General features: G+C 35.8%; 1 protein-coding gene across 18 annotated transcripts in view; it reads left to right on the forward strand.

Annotated features, from left to right (window-relative positions):
• The window catches only part of EFCAB3 (EF-hand calcium binding domain 3), a 722,802-nt gene that overhangs the window by 73,853 nt on the left and 633,058 nt on the right, over window positions 1–15,891 (forward strand). For all 18 annotated transcript variants that reach the window (XR_008916397.1, XR_008916396.1, XR_008916398.1 and 15 more), the window contains exons 22-27: window positions 1,505–1,648; window positions 7,705–7,776; window positions 9,483–9,623; window positions 12,794–12,865; window positions 14,763–14,906; window positions 15,713–15,784. Coding sequence is in view for 15 of the 18 variants with exons in the window: in XM_056817026.1 (XP_056673004.1) it covers window positions 1,505–1,648; window positions 7,705–7,776; window positions 9,483–9,623; window positions 12,794–12,865; window positions 14,763–14,906; window positions 15,713–15,784 (645 nt within the window). In the remaining 3 variants the exon portion in view is untranslated. The remainder of the gene's footprint in view (window positions 1–1,504; window positions 1,649–7,704; window positions 7,777–9,482; window positions 9,624–12,793; window positions 12,866–14,762; window positions 14,907–15,712; window positions 15,785–15,891) is intronic.

Here is a 15,891-nt window from a genome sequence, read left to right on the forward strand (position 1 = left end):
TAATTTATATATTGTATATGGGAGAGCTAGCAACCAGGTTCAAGACCTATTCCCAAGTACTAGCCACAATGTCAATACAAAGGAAGGGAGTTTATGGTGAGCCCTCTTGCCTCAAAGGCTCCTAGCTTCTGTTCTTACCCTCTTTCACTTTTTCCCTTGTGGACCTATTCTTAAACCTACTGCCAAAGACATTTCAGTTCTAACTGCTCTCACACTCTGTGCAGAGTTGCTATACTTTTACCTGTCAGATGTTATGTGAAACATTACCATGGCATCAAGTTCTGTCCTACATGTAGTCTACTTGACTTTCTTAGGCCTCTCCAAAATTATATTATTTTGGATTAATTTTAATTAATTAATTTAGTTAATTAAGATTAATCTTTCTTTTTCACTTTTCAGTTCACATTCAAAATATATCACCAGGTACTAAAGCTTCAATAAGCACACTGACTTCAGCCACTGACTCTCTTTCCACACTTTTTGTTCAAAGCTCCCAGGCATCCCATTGCAACCAAATGGCACATATCAGTCATTTAGCCATTTTTCTGATATCCCAAATATTCCTATGGGTTTTCAATCACTTCTTACCCCCTTGAAATGGTCCCATGAAGACAGAAGATGGAGATAATTCTTTCCTTAGAAGAGGAATCCCAAATTTTGCTTCCTTGTACCCTCCAGAAATTTCAGTGAACTGAATTTCTGATAAGAATCTTGTTAATCCATCCCCTACTGCAACTCTGAGAGGGCCTAGTTGGATATTGGAAAATATACTTATCTCAAGTTTCCTATATGCATTGGTACCCAGATGCTGAGTTGACTCCTTTCCTCATGTTGTGGCTCCTCATGTTTTGAGGAGTGGACAACCATCCCTGTCTTCCTATATAGTAACCTACTGGACTGGCTCTAGTTCCATTTCTGTTCTGACAAATCAGGGCTTGGATTTGACTTGAGGTCTCCCACTAGTATTCATATCAGCTTACACAATCTTTTCTTCAGAAGAGCACTGGATGATTTTCCCATCTAAGTCTCCTTTCCTTGCTTCTACCAGTTTTTTGTTCTAGTTCTCCAATGGATAGAAGGGCTTCTATTTTTTCCTGATTTTGTTCTTTTTGGGGTCCTTTTCAGTTATTTTCTAGGGTTTTTGGGAGGAAAATGGGCTTCTCTATGACTTTTTCCATCAACATCTTTAGGCAAAAGTCCTGAGTTATATTTTCTTATCTTTTCTCTGAGATCAAACTTATTAATTATAATCACTCCATGTTTAGTTTTTATTGCTGTTCTTTTCATTTATATTGTTGTCAGTTTTATATTGTTTTTTTTTTAGATTTTGTATACTGCCCTCTATATTGGCCCACAATTTTGTTCTTAAAGTATTTATTAGCATAGTAATTCACCTGTTGCAAGCTTCATATAAAATAGAGAAATAAAAAAATTATCTTGTATACTTTACATGGACATCTCTAATCATCAAAGGATATTTTGTTTGTTTGCTTTCTCTGTGTAGCCTTTGAAAAGGGCATGAAGATGCTTACACATTTAGAAAAAGGCAAGGTTAGTATTCCTGATCTGTTGAATGCCCTGGCTAACGTGAATATCAATATACCGAAGGAAACCTTGGATAGAATCTTTGAATCTTGTCCCACTGATGGTGAGCATTCTTAGAGTGGGGTTCTTTATTATTTATTTATAGGAAACTATTGGGATGATACTTTATAAGGTTCATTTTGGTATTTTGATGGATCTGTAATTTCTTTAATGTGAGGACTCCAAATCAATCACTCATTCAATCCACCTTGCTAATCACTGATTATGCAAGTACAAAGAAAGAAACAATTCCTATTCCAAGGAACTTTCATTCTAATGGGAAAAAGAAGCACCTATATAAATACATATATACACACAGAGCATATACATATATACATATATAGTATAAACATCAAGTGAATAAACACAAATATATACAAGATAGTTTTAGAAGAAGGATAATACCAGCAGTTGGTGGATATCAGGAAAAGTTCTGTACCAAAGATGTTACTTAAACTGTATTTTAAATAAAATGAGAAATTATGAGTCTTAGTGTATATTCACAATTACAGTAAATGTTATGGATGATGGTCTAGCAAAGGAAATTTAGAAAGAGCTGTTGGACAAGTAGAAGAACCAGAAGAGAGTAGTCATAAAAACCTAGACAAATGATGAGACTGAAGAATGGAAAATTAGATTGCTTGAGGGAACATCAGCATATATTTGTTGAAGTCTCTTGGTATTCAGGCAAGAGAGAAGGAGGTTAGGGCAACTGTGATCTAAATATTGAATTCCTTGAGGAAAGGAGGTAGAATAGCCCCATGACTTATAGATGATAGACACCATCCTTGAATTCATTTACTAAAGGAGAAAATTGTGGGAGGATTTGAGATTTTTTAAGGAGAAAGAAAGCATGGAGGTGATCTAGAACAGTTAAGGTCAGCAAAGATTCATAGTAGCATACATACAGAATCAGAATTTGGGAAGAAGGACTTTGATAAAAGTTTAGGGAAAATGAAGAAAGTTTGATTGGTAATAATATCTAGGCATGAGTGAATAATGGCCCAGATTCTTTTTCTGGGTTGAAAAAGGAGGAAGCTTCAGGACAACTAAGGAAATTGTAAAAGGACTAGACTCATTTTCATGACTTTCAATCTGACCTTCAGACACTTGCTGTGTGACCCAGAGAGCAAGTCACTTAACCACGTTTGTCTCAGTTTCCTTATCCTGGTCCAGTCAGATGATTGTTACTGTGTTCTAACTGTAGAATTATCTCTCTCCTGGAGGAGAAGGTAAAGGGAGTCTAAGTATGCCTTTCTATATTCAGAGTAGTCAGAACAATGAAGGTGTTCCCAAAAGAAATAGAAATGTAGCTTTAGTTGAGGGAGAAAGTGATCTCGATTGGAGAAGGGGAGACTAGATTTTTGTCAGAATATAGGCTTGGAAGAGTGCTACCCAGAGGAAAGAGGGCAGGAAAAGGGCTCTAAAATTAGTGTTCTTTTTGAAGAGGTGGTAGCAGAATGCTCTTCGCAGAAATAACTTCCTATCTCCCAAAGAATGATAGATCAGAACAAGATAGATATTAATAATAACAAATAGCTAGGGGGAAGCTAGGTGGTGCAGTATAGGGTGTTGGGCCTGAAGTCAAGAAGACTTATCTTTTTAAATTCAGATCTGGCCTCAGATAATTTCTAGCTATGTCACCCTGGGCAAGTCACTTGCCCCTGTTTACCTAAGTTTCCTCATCTCTAAAATGAATTGGAGAAGGAAATGACAAACCCCTTCAGTATCTTCACCGAGAAAGTCCCAAATAGGGTCAGGAAGGGTCAGAAATGACTGAACAATGACTGAACAACAATACTAATTCAGGTGTTCTTCCTGAAGAGGTGGCAGCTGAGTGTTCTGAAGAGAAACAAGGCTGCCTGTCTTCCAAAGAGTCATAAATCAGAAACAAAAAAGTATTATTAATAATAATAAAACATAGCAAATATTTATATAGCACTTACTGTATGCCATGCACTGTGCTAAGCATTTTACTAGGCTGAGCTAAGCAAATTATATCACTTGATTCTCATAACAACCCTGGGTCATCATTATCTCCATTTTACAGTTGAGGAAACTGAGACAAAGGTAAACTGACTTCCTCAATACACACAGCTAGGAAGCATCTGAGACCAGATTTGAAATCAGGCTTCCTGACTCCTGAACTAGTGTTCTACTCATTGTACCACCTAGCTGCCTTAATATAAAATGAGAAATTATCTAATTAGAATGAAAAGAGGGCATGAAAAATAGCAATGAGTGGTGATTACCTGCCTAGGGGTCCCAGGGCAGATATTTGTTGACCTGGTAACAAGAGTAGAGAGAAGGAGAAGTCTGTCCTTTTTCTGGAGCACGTACCCAAGACATTAAAGAGAATCTTCCAAAGCTTCTCAAAACTGATGGTTCATTTCTGGTTGTTCACATGTGTCAGAAGAAAGGTAAAAATACTGCCAACAATTAGGAAGACTTGGGCAAGGAACTAAAGACCCTGGGAGCTCAGGACGTGTTTTCTTACTGCTGCCTTTTGAAGGCAAACGATATGAAAGTGAGAAATTAATGTAGGAAGTGAACAGCTGGTTAAGAATAGGGTGCTTGAGAATGAGATTTAGACTTTGAAACTAGTGCTTAAGATATAAGGATGACAAACCCTTGGTCAGAAATGGAGTGCTAATAACAGTGCTAATAACACCCCAAAGTTTGGGGTGAAAATGATTTTCCATCCCAGGACCACTTAGGAGGTTGGCAGGAAAGAGGTGATGGTAGGAATTGGAGTTCAGTTCAGAATAATTGGAGGCAGTTCATCAGCGGTAGCAGGATATTACTGCAGTTTATCATAAAGATCATAATGCTATGATTAGGTGGGATTTATGCCAGGAATTCAAGTCTGTTTCAATATTAGGAAAGCTATCAGCATAACTGACCGTATCAGTACAAAAGCAACAAAAATCATTTGAAGGATCTCAATAAATACCAAAAGAGCTTTTGGCAAAATACAACATTTATTCCTGTTAACCCTGGAAAGCATCAGAATAAATGGAGCTTTCCTTAAAATGTTAAGTAATATCTATCTAAAACTGTCAACAAGCATTTATTTTCTTTTACAACATGAGTCAGATAGAAATATATTTTACATGACTGCAGATATATATAGTCTATATCAAATTGCTTGCCCTTTCAGAAAGAAGAGAAGATTGGGAAAAGTTTTAAAACTCAAAATTAAATAAAAAAATTAAAAATTGTTTTTACCTGGAATTAGAAAAACAAAATGTTAGAAAAGAAAGAGGAGAGATAAAAAGGGAGGTGGGGTAGCAGTGTATGTTGAGAATATATACTCAAATGAGGAAAACCAGAAACCAGAGCAAGGAAGCACAGTGGAGAGTATTTGTCAATGAAAGGAAGAACAAATGATTTTGTCATTGGAGTTTACTACAGACAAAAAGAGGAGATAGTTGAAGAATTTGGTAAATGGATCACAATGCTGCCACAGAGGAAATGATGATATGGTAGTGACTCAGGAATTCAGTTATCCAGACATCTCCCTGAAGCTCTCTGTCAAGAGCAGAGTAACTAATGATCAATACTATGCATTGATTCCAAGAAAGAAGAGAGGTAAGGCTGGGCAATAGGAGTTCAGTGACTTGATCAGGGTCACACAGCTAGGGAGCATCTGAGGTCAAACTTGAACCTAGGACCTTCCATCTCTAGGCTTGACTCTCAATCCACTGAGTCAACTAGCTGCCCCCAGATAATGACTTCTTGATTGTCATGGGTATAGTCTGATATGTGCCCTAGAGTTTAAGAAAGTAGACTTCAAATAGTTCAGAGGAAAGAATAGGGAGGAACTAATGGTTTACAAATGCTATCAGGGAAATCAGCTAGCAGATATGGGATATGCTCAAGAAGGAAATTTTGATGATAAGGGGAAGAATTCCAATAAGGTGAAAAATCGAATTTGTCTGAAGACAAATTGTGAACTTACCAACCCAATTTTAATTTTAAAATTACAAAGGGTCCAAGAAAACCCAGGTTAACAGATGATGTGTGGCATGGTCCTTTAAGAATAGTGTCAGTAATGCTAAAGCCCAGAATGAGCTGAGACTGCTAAGAGAAACTAAAGATAACAACAACAAAAAGTTTTCTATCCCCATATGAGAAAGAGAAGCATAAAGGAAAGGATTGTATCTCTGTTTCTGGTATATATGGGATGATGATAAATAACACAAAAGAGTAAGCAGAATTGTTTAAGTTTTACTTTGCTTTTTTCTCTACCGAGGAGAATGATCCCCACCCCTACACATACACTGTAAATGACCTGGCAGAAATGTCAAAGCATTCATGTCATGAGGTATTAAGAAAGCACCTGGTTAGCCTTTGGTGGATTCAAGTTACCTGGTCCAGATGACCTATATCTATGCTCAGGTCCTGAAAGAACTGGAGGATATAATGATTTATTGTCATATTTTAATGATCATAGACAATGATGGCAAAATATCACAAGACTGGAGAAGGACTAGCTTCCCAATTTTCAAAAAAGAAAAGAAATGAACAGAAATTGCAACTATACAGGCCAGAGAATTTGACTTCCATTCTTTGGAAAATTCTAGTATGTATCATTAAAGATTTGGTTGATGAATATCTGAAGAAGGGAAGAGTGATTACAAAGAGCAGGTTGATATCAAGAACAAATCATGCCAGGCAGCATTTTTTTGGACAGAATTATTAAACTAATTGATGAAGGGAATATTGTGGATCTAGTTCAGTTTGGCCTTAACATAGTATTTGAAAAAGTATTTCATTTGGAGAAGATGGAAATTTGTGGACTAGATAATAATGCACTTAGGTAGATTCAGAATTGGTTAGATGGTAGGACCCAAAAATAGTTATTAATGGTTCAGTGTCATCATGGCAAGAGCTCTTTTTGGAGTCCTTCAAGCTAATCCTTATGACATTTTTACTAGTTATTTGGTTAGAGGCATAAATGGTATGTTTGTCAGAGTTGCAGACAGCACAAAACTAGATTGGATAGCTGGAGTCCTAGAAATAGAGCCAGGATCCACAAAGATCTTGACAAACTAGGACACTGTGCCTCATCCAGTTAGATAAAATTCAAAAGAAGCTAATGTAATGTATTATACTCAGGTTCACTTAGGCATGAAAAATGAACTTGACCCAACCTATGACAGAAAGTTTAGATAGATATGATTAAAAAAAAAAAGTTTAAACAAGAGTGGTCTTGGAAAAAAAGACATGAAGGTTTTAGTGGAATGCAAACTCAGTAATTGTCAGTGGTGTAACTTGGCAGCCAAAATAGCTAATTTGATATTGGGCTACATTAGAATAGGCATAGTTTCTAGGAATAGTGAGGACTTTGTGTCCTTGTACTATGTCCTCAGCAGATCTTATTTGAAGTAGTGTTTAGATGGAGATATAACCTGTTTTAAGAAGGACTAAGCTAGAGAGGGTTTAGAGTAGGACAACCAAGATTATGATGGAGTTTTAGTTCTTGTCATAAGAAGACTGGGTAAGGAAAATAAGAATGAAGTTTGGAGAAGAGAAAACATAGGGGGCAAGATGTGTGTGTGCAGAGTTACCACACAGAAGAAAGAGGCAAAGTTTAGGCATTCTGTGCCAAAGTGGAATGAGCTGCTTTGAGAGTTGATCTTCTAGGGAAGACTGGACAATCACTCAATGAGTATACTACAATGAAGAAATTAAAAGAGACCCCAAACGAGGACAAGAAATATATAACATAATAACTAATGAATATTATTGATAATAATTAATATAACAATAATCACTTTAAAGTGCTCACTTTTTCCCTACCCCAAGAAGTTAAATCCACTTCCCCAAAATAATGCCTAAACTTTTCAGTGTTGTCACAAAAAGTTACTGAAAGGGAGATAATTAGAAGGCATCTTTTCATCTGAGAAAACCAACGCATGACACAAAACTGAGATTATAGCCCCTGTTTCTTTATTTTTAATTTTAATAAAGATGAAGTTTTTTTCTGGGGTTTGGAAAATAATAAACATCAGAAATATTAAATGGAAGAGGCAGATCTAGATAGCAGTTAATAGGAAGCAGATTCTGAGAAAGGTCTATGTTTGAATATCAATACCTTTGATTTTGTACTTACAGAGAATGGAGATATATGGCTGAAAGATTTCATTAACGGTTTAACTCAGACTCAACAGTTTGCTGATTCCATAGGTAAGTAAAGACTGCAGTTTGAAGAAAAATTATTGGATAAGTTCACCATGAAATGTCCACTTAAAAAGAGTCAGTGTATTATCCCAATTGTGTACTTTTTCATCTTTTTGGGTGGATATCAAACAAGCCTTCATGACAGAGGTAACATTTCAGCTGATCCCTGAAGTATGGTCATGATTTTGACCAGGGGAAGGAATTTCAGAGTTAGCAGCATCAGCAAATGTTGATAACAGGGATAAAAGTTTAGAATTGTTTTGGGAATCTCCCATTTAACCCAAGTCACAGAAGAACAGATAACCTAACACAGGAGCTTGGAATCATAACTATATTCCAAAGAGAACAATATATAAGTTATACTTTGAAACCCAGAAAACAACTTCCTAAGTGTTCTCTCCAAAGATTTCCCTAACATGGGGTGAGGAAGTCTTAAACAGAGTTTGAAAAAACTGTACTTGTTTTTTCTAGCTTTCATTGAATTTTTCATGGCAAGGCAATAGAACTACCTTTTTTGTTTGTTTTGTTTTGTTTTGTTTTTTAAAACCCTTACCTTCTGTCTTAGAATAGATGTTAAATTGGTTTCAAGGCAGAAGAGTGGTAAGCACTAAGCAATTGAGGTTGTGACTTACACAGGGCCACACAGCTAAGGAAATATCTGAGGTCAAATTTGAACCTAGAGCCTCTTGGTTTTAAATCTGGCTCTCTATCCACATCTGCCCCATAAACTACTTTAGAAAAAATTTTTTTAAATTTCAAACATTGTTCCTTGGTTATAAAAATAATTTTCTTTTCCTCCTTCCCCTTTTCCCGCCCCTCCTGTAGCCCTAAAACTACTTTTTGAAGTGAATTTATATGGATTATAAATATTTTTAGTCTTGTGAGAAAAAAAGCCCCCAGATATCATTAGAAAGAACCCTAGCCTGGGAATTAGGATGACCTGGATTCTCCTATCTGGAAGTGTAATAAATTATTTTTAAGGTTCCTTCAAAGTTAGAAAAATATTGGTTCTACTTTTCTAATAGACTTGGATTCCCCAGGATTTGTAGATTTTGGAAATTATTGTGCTCCATTTCAAGAGAGCAGAACAAGTGGTTGGAAATTTCTTTGTGACTATGAGCAAAATATGTTACTCTCAATGCCAAGAGAGCCAAAACATGTTTGTATTATTCATCTATTTCTTTTTTTTAAACCCTTACCTTCCTTTTTTAGAATCAGTTCTGTGATTTAATTTCAAGGCAGGGAACTGGTAAGGGATAGTGAGGTTTAAGTGACTTGCTCAGGGTTACACAGGTAGAAAGTATCTGAGGCCAGATTTGAACCCAAGATCTCCTGTTTCTAGGCCTGACTCTTAAACCACAGAGCCACCGAGCTGCCCCCAATAATATTTTTCATAATAGTAACAATGTGATTTATAATAAATTATAATACAATAAATAAGATATAAAATATAAATTAAAATTTATAACTTTCTTTACACATGCTTCAAGGGTCACATGTAAAATAACATGCTATACCCCACCATGATAGTTAACATTTCCCTACCTCTAGCTTTAACGTTTTCAGTAGGGGTATAAATCAGGTTTCCAGACCAATGAAATATGTTTATCTTTCATCTTTTAATCAATTTCTTAGATATTTGACATATGTCAGCCCCTAATTCTACCACTGACACAACAATTTATCCAATGATTTTTGTTATGTGTTGTTAGCTTTGCAGCTAGCAGTGTCTGGCCTAGAAAATGTTGAGGATGATCTTATTGAAACTGAGGAAATCCAGGAGTCATTGACCGAAAGGGGTCTTGAAGCAGCCAATGAGGTGCTTACACAGATGTTACCAGATATTACCAATGGTGAGTGCCTGGAATGTTTTGGTGAACCTTAAGAGCAAGAGAAGCTTTTCTTAAGGGATTTTATATTCTGAGGGTTTTGAATATCACAAAACGCAGTTTATTGGATGTTAGAACCATCCAGTGCAACAACATAACAAATTTGTTCTAGATACAGTAGACCGGGGTGCTAGTTGCTGGGGGTGGGGTGGGGGTGGGGGGGCTCTCACAGTTGTGATAGAGGCAAGCCAGAAGGAGAGAACTTCAGCCTTTTCTGGCTTGCCTCGATCACACAATTTAGAACTCATATTCTGTTCAGAGGACAAAATGGCAACACAATCATTATGACAGGATAATGATAAAATAACTCTTTGGAAATAATTTGGGAAAGCCAGCATTCCCCTCCTTCACTTGACATTAGGGAGTAGGGAGAGTGAAAAGGGTGGTAAGAGGTGTAGTGTCCTTAGGGGAGAACTAGGTTTCCATTCAAGTGAGTGGGAAGGAATATTGGTTAAAAAGTTTGAGATCTAGTGGAATTTATTCAAAATATAATAGGGATTAAAAAATATAGTATAATTGGTTATATGTATTCTTTAATTCTTCATCATGAAACCCTGAACACTACATTGTATAAAAGCATGCTGTTGACGAACAGATACATTTTACTACATTTAGCCTGTTTTCAGTAGGATATAAACCAGATTTCCAGGTCATTGATATTGAAATGTTTGTCTCCCTCCCTCTCCTTCCCTCTCTCTCCCCCCTGCCCCTTTCTCTTTCTCCCTCTCTCTTCCCCCAATCATTTTTAAATTAAAATTTATTTGGAGTTCCAAAATCTCTTCCTCTTTATTGCCCCTTCCCACCCACTGAGAAGGCAAGCAATATGCTATCAATTATACATGTGAAATCATGCAAGACATATTTCCAGATTAGTCATATCACAAAAAAGCAAGAAAAATAAAGTAAAAAACTATATTTCAGTTTGCACTCAGGTTTCATCAGTTCTCTTTCTCTTGAGGTGGATAGCTTTTTTCATTGTGAGTCCTTTTGAATTCTTTGTCTTGAACAGAAGAGCCTTTCATAATAGATCAGCACTGAAATTTTACTGTTACTGAGTACAATGATCTGGTTCTGCCCACTTCACTTTGCATCTGTTCATTTAGATCTCCCCACATTCTTCTTCTTTTTTTTTTTAAATCTTTACCCTCTATCTTGGAATTGATACTAAATATAGGGTTCCAAGGGAGAAGAGCAATAAGGGTTAGGCAAAAGGAGTTAAGTGGTTTACCCAGGGTCACACAGCTTGGAAGTGTCTGAGGTCAGGTTTGAACCCAAGATCTCTTGTCTTCAGGTCTAGATTTCTTATTGACTGAGCCACCTCACTCATATTTTCTTGTGTTTATTCTTCTCTTTTTATCCTTTACATCCTCAAAAGTCTGTTTTGTTTCTATCTGCTACCTTCCCTATTTGGTAAGATAGATTTCTATATAGCAGATTTCCCTTCGGATCATCTCTACTCTCTAATCTTTAATCTCTTTCTATTTACTTGTTCTTCCCCTGTTGCCTGCTTAGGCACCTAAGCCTCCAACATCCTTAACCAAACACTCATTAGACACTAGCATCCTCTCAAGACATTGTTCCATATTTTCCCCAATTTCTTGGCAAGTTCCTACAAAATATTGTCTATATTCACTGCCTTCACTTCCTCTCTTCTCTTCTCCAATTCTCAATCTTTTGCAGACTTCCTACCTTTTCACTGAACAGAAACTATTCTCTCCAAATACATTAATGGTATATTAATTGCTAAATCTTATGGCCATTTTTTAGTCCTCATTCTTTTGGACTCCTTCTATAGCATTTGACACTGTTGACCCCTGTCTCTTGGTTACTCTCTCTTTGGATAGTTACACTCCTCTCTTGGGTCTTCTACCCATCTCACTGTGCCTCCTTCTTTGTTCACTCCCAAATGGGAGTATAACTCCAAGGCACTGCTATGGGCTCCTTTCTCTTTTTTCTGTGTACTTTTGCTCACCTGGATAGTACATCAACTCCCTTGGATTTAGTTATCGCTGTATTTAGATGACTCTCAGGTGTGAATTTTTGACTTTGGTCTCTCTCTTGAGCTCTAGTCTCATATCACACTGCCTTTAACATTTCAAATTAGATGGCATCTCAGACTCAAAACTCATCATATTTCTTCCCAATCTATCCTTAACTTATCCCAAACACTACTGAGGACACATCCAACAGCCTCAGCATTATCCTCAACTTCATGATTTTATTCAGTATACATGTTCAGTCAACTGCCAAATCTTATCATTCCTATTTCTACATCATCTCTCAGTCTCTTCTCTTTTCCCTCAGAATCATCACCTTTGCTCATATCCTCATTTATCCTCAGCAGTAGTTTTTCAGAAACCTTTGAATTGGTCTCTCTGTCTCAAGCTCCTTCCTAATCCAGTTCTTTATTCTTGTAGCTGCCAAAGTGATTTTCAGAAGGCACATTTAAAGCTCTTCACATCTTGACTTCAATCTACCTTTCAAATTTTTTTTTATCTCTTTATATCTTTTTTTTTTACTCTTATCTACTTTGCCACCTACCTGCCCTTAACTGCCTACTAAGTGCCAAATTATGTGCTAAGCCTTTAATTTTCTCCCCATCTACTAGGACTCTTCCCTTCCCAAATCACCTTTATCTGTTTTGAATATCATATAAGCAATATATGTACATGTTGTCTCCCCTGAGAAAAGTAAAATCCTTGAGGACAGGGACAGTTTTGCTTCTGTCTTTGTATTTCTAGCCCTTAGTATAATATATTTGTTGTTGCTCATGTGTATTTGACTCTTCGTGACCCCATGTACCATAGCATGCCACCCCTTCTGTCCTACACTCTCTCCTGTTGTCTAAGCTTATGTTCTTTGCTTTCATCAAACTATCTATCCTTCCTATTCTCTACTATTCCCTTTTCCTTCTGCCTTTAAATCTTTCCCAACATCAGAGTCTTTTCCAATGAGTCTTGTTTCCTCATTATATAGCCAAAGTACTTAAGTTTCAGTTTCAGTGTTTTTCTTACCAATGAATAGTCAGAGTTAATTTATGAATTGACTGACTTGATCTCCTTGTTGTCTAGTAGGCATTTAAATGTTTGATCATTCAGTTCATTCAAACAGCTGAATTTTGCTTCATATTACAGAACAAGGCAAGATAGAGTTCCCCAAATTCATGAGTGACATATCCAAAGTGCTGTTGGTTCCTAGAGTTTCAGGTAAGTTTTTTGGTTTGTTTGTTTTAAAAAAGATTTTCTATTTCTTTCCAAAAGAACTTTAGATGATTTTTAAATTAATATTTTGGAATGAGAATTGTGATTTCTTTGGAACAGGGAACTCCCAGTGAGAAAAATGCCCTCTTCCAGCACAGAACCACATCCACATTACAATTTATTGCCTGCAAATTCCCTGGGACACTTGTCTGGAGTCACAAAGCCACGATGGATAAGAGGAGAGACTAGAAATGAAGTCTTCCTAATTCTGGGGCTGTCTCTATAACCACTATGCTATGATGCCATAAGTTTATAAATGAGTACAAAATAAATGTGATTTGATTCAACAGGTATAGGATGCAAACAAATAAGAATCTGGAAGCAAAACACATAAATAGGAGAAAATAACACTGAAACAAATCACATAGCAACTGCTTTCAACAATGAAAGACAAGGACATAAAAACTGAATTTAGTGGGGCAGCTAGGTGGCTCACTGAATAAAAGAGCAAGACCTGGATATAGGAGGCCCTGGATTAATTAAAATTTGGCTTCAGATACATCCTATTTGTATTATCCTGGACAAGTCACTTAACCCCAGTTGTCTAGTGCTTTCTGTTCTTTTGCATTAGAACCAATACTTAGTATAAGTTCCATGATGGAAGGTAAAGGTGTTTTTTTTTTAAAGATGTTTTAAGACATAAATATATCTTCAGTTGGGTCTCTTGAAGCATTCAGTAGCAGAGAGGATGATAGAGACAATCACAATAACAACAGTAACAGCATTTATATAGACTTTTCAAAGTGTTTTACATATATTATGTCATTTGATTGGAGATGATCATGACAACGTACTTCTTCATGTTTCCACATGATTTTTATTTCTTCTGCTAGCTGTTCTGAAAGCTTTTTATCCCATGTAGCTTAGAATTATGAATGTTTAGTGATAGTCATATATTAAAGTATTTTTAAAAATTTAGAGAGCAGTTTTATGACCAGGAAGTTGCAGGTAACAGTTTTGTTCTGATAAAATTATTTTTTTAATTTTCAGAAATATCTTAGAGTCTGAATTTGTTATTTGTTAGATTATAAAAAGAGCAAATCTCATATGTATGATATCAGCCACAAGATTACATCTTTACTAGGTATTCAGGAGGAACTAATAAAAAAAAAATCTTACCTATCTTAGTATTAATTCTAAGACAGAAGAGGAACAAGGGCTAGGCAATTGGATTTAAGACAAATATATCTTGCTCAGGGTCACCCCACCACACACTCAGTGGCTGAGGCTAAATTTGAACTCAGGTCCTCCAGACTCCAGCACATACTGTTACCTTGCTGCCCCTGTAGATGCTAAAATTTGCAATCTACTGTTACGCAGGTTTTTTTTTTTCTAACCACTTATTTTGTTCTCATCTATTCTGATGGGTTTTAGATAAAAGTCTATTCTAGAATAAATGGTTTCCTTGCTATTATTATTCTTACTTATTTTAGAGAGCTGGCCATGGAAACAGAAAGACTTGAGTTAAGGACTGCCTCTTGACCCTGGCTATGTGAACCTAGGCAACTTTCTCAACTTTTCTGTGCTCCAGGCAATTTTCAGAGCCTATAGATTGCAAAGATGCTGGCCTCTGTGTTCAGAGGGAGTTTCTTCCTCCAGAACTTCCTGTACAAGTCCAGGCCCTGTTTTGGTTTGTTGTTTGGGGGAATACAATAACTGCTTTTTGCAATTGAAAAGATATGCTTATTAAATCCTTAGGCTTCCAGCAAGTCTGCATCCTTTGATACAACTTTAGTAGCTGGCAAGGATGTTTCCATGTGATTTTGGTCTCCTCTGCTAGTTCTGCCATTATTTTGATAATGATGATGACAATGATAATAATGATGATGATTCCTCTTTCTAGGAATTCCAGAGTCTTTTAATGAAACCATTCTTTCCAGAAAAGATAGTAACATCCTCTTTAAGCTTCAGGAAAATGTGCGTGTCATGGGAATCCACTTAGATGCTGATGAACTAGAGGAAGCACTGGAGAATACTACTGTTGATGGTGAGCATTTCAGTGGGAGGGCCTGGATACCATATACAATTATTCCAATATAGAAATTTCTCTTAACTGATTGATCATATTCTCATGTTAACTTATTGTTTTTTTTTAAGCAAACAGAAAATTGTATTTGACACGAGCAAAACCTTTTTGTTGAAAGTCTTATATATTTTTAAATTTTTATTTTTATTTGGTGGCCTATTTATCTTTTTATCTTTAATGTTAGTGATTTGGCTTTTTAAAAAAGATCAGATTAACTAGATTTATCAATTCTGTTGATTTTTTCGTAAAACCACTTCCTAGACTTATTTATTAATTCAATGGTTTTCTTACATTCAGTTATTGATCACACTTTTTAGTTTTTAGGATTTCTAATTTGGTATTTAGTTGAGCATTTTTATGTTGTTTTTCTAATTAAAAAAAAACTTAATTCCAATTTATTGATTGGTTCTTTCTCAAGTCCTAAACATCTTGAGATTTTCTTAGCCTAATTTTGTTATTTGTGCTGAAGTTTAGAACAATTTAGATTTGTACCAAACATACTTTATGTTTCTGTATTTTGCTGTTAAAAATGTAAATTATTTAAATTGTTTTAAAATATGATAAAGCAATAGGATGTTCTCAAATTAGTTTTTGGGATAGCTTTTATTTGATTTTGGTTTATATAATACAAAGTGAAATGAATTGATGGCAATTACCTGGATGATTGCTCATCACTCACTTTCTCCTATACTTTGTAGGCCTGATGTTATAGGTCTTTTTTACTCTCCTCTAGAGTATCTAAATTGTTTCCTCTCTTTTTTTGGTAGAAAATGGAATGGTGAATTTTAAGGTCTATGCCAATGAATTGACAGAGATGGACAATTTTAAGGAATTTCAAAGTGAGTATAAATTTCAAAACATTCTTAATTTTACAACTTAAAACTATGAATTCACTTGAAATTTATTTTGGCAGGGAGACAACACATAAAATATAAAATTTATATAA

The sequence above is a fragment of the Monodelphis domestica genome, chromosome 2 (genome assembly GCF_027887165.1).
Source record: "Monodelphis domestica isolate mMonDom1 chromosome 2, mMonDom1.pri, whole genome shotgun sequence".
NCBI lineage: Eukaryota > Metazoa > Chordata > Mammalia > Didelphimorphia > Didelphidae > Monodelphis > Monodelphis domestica.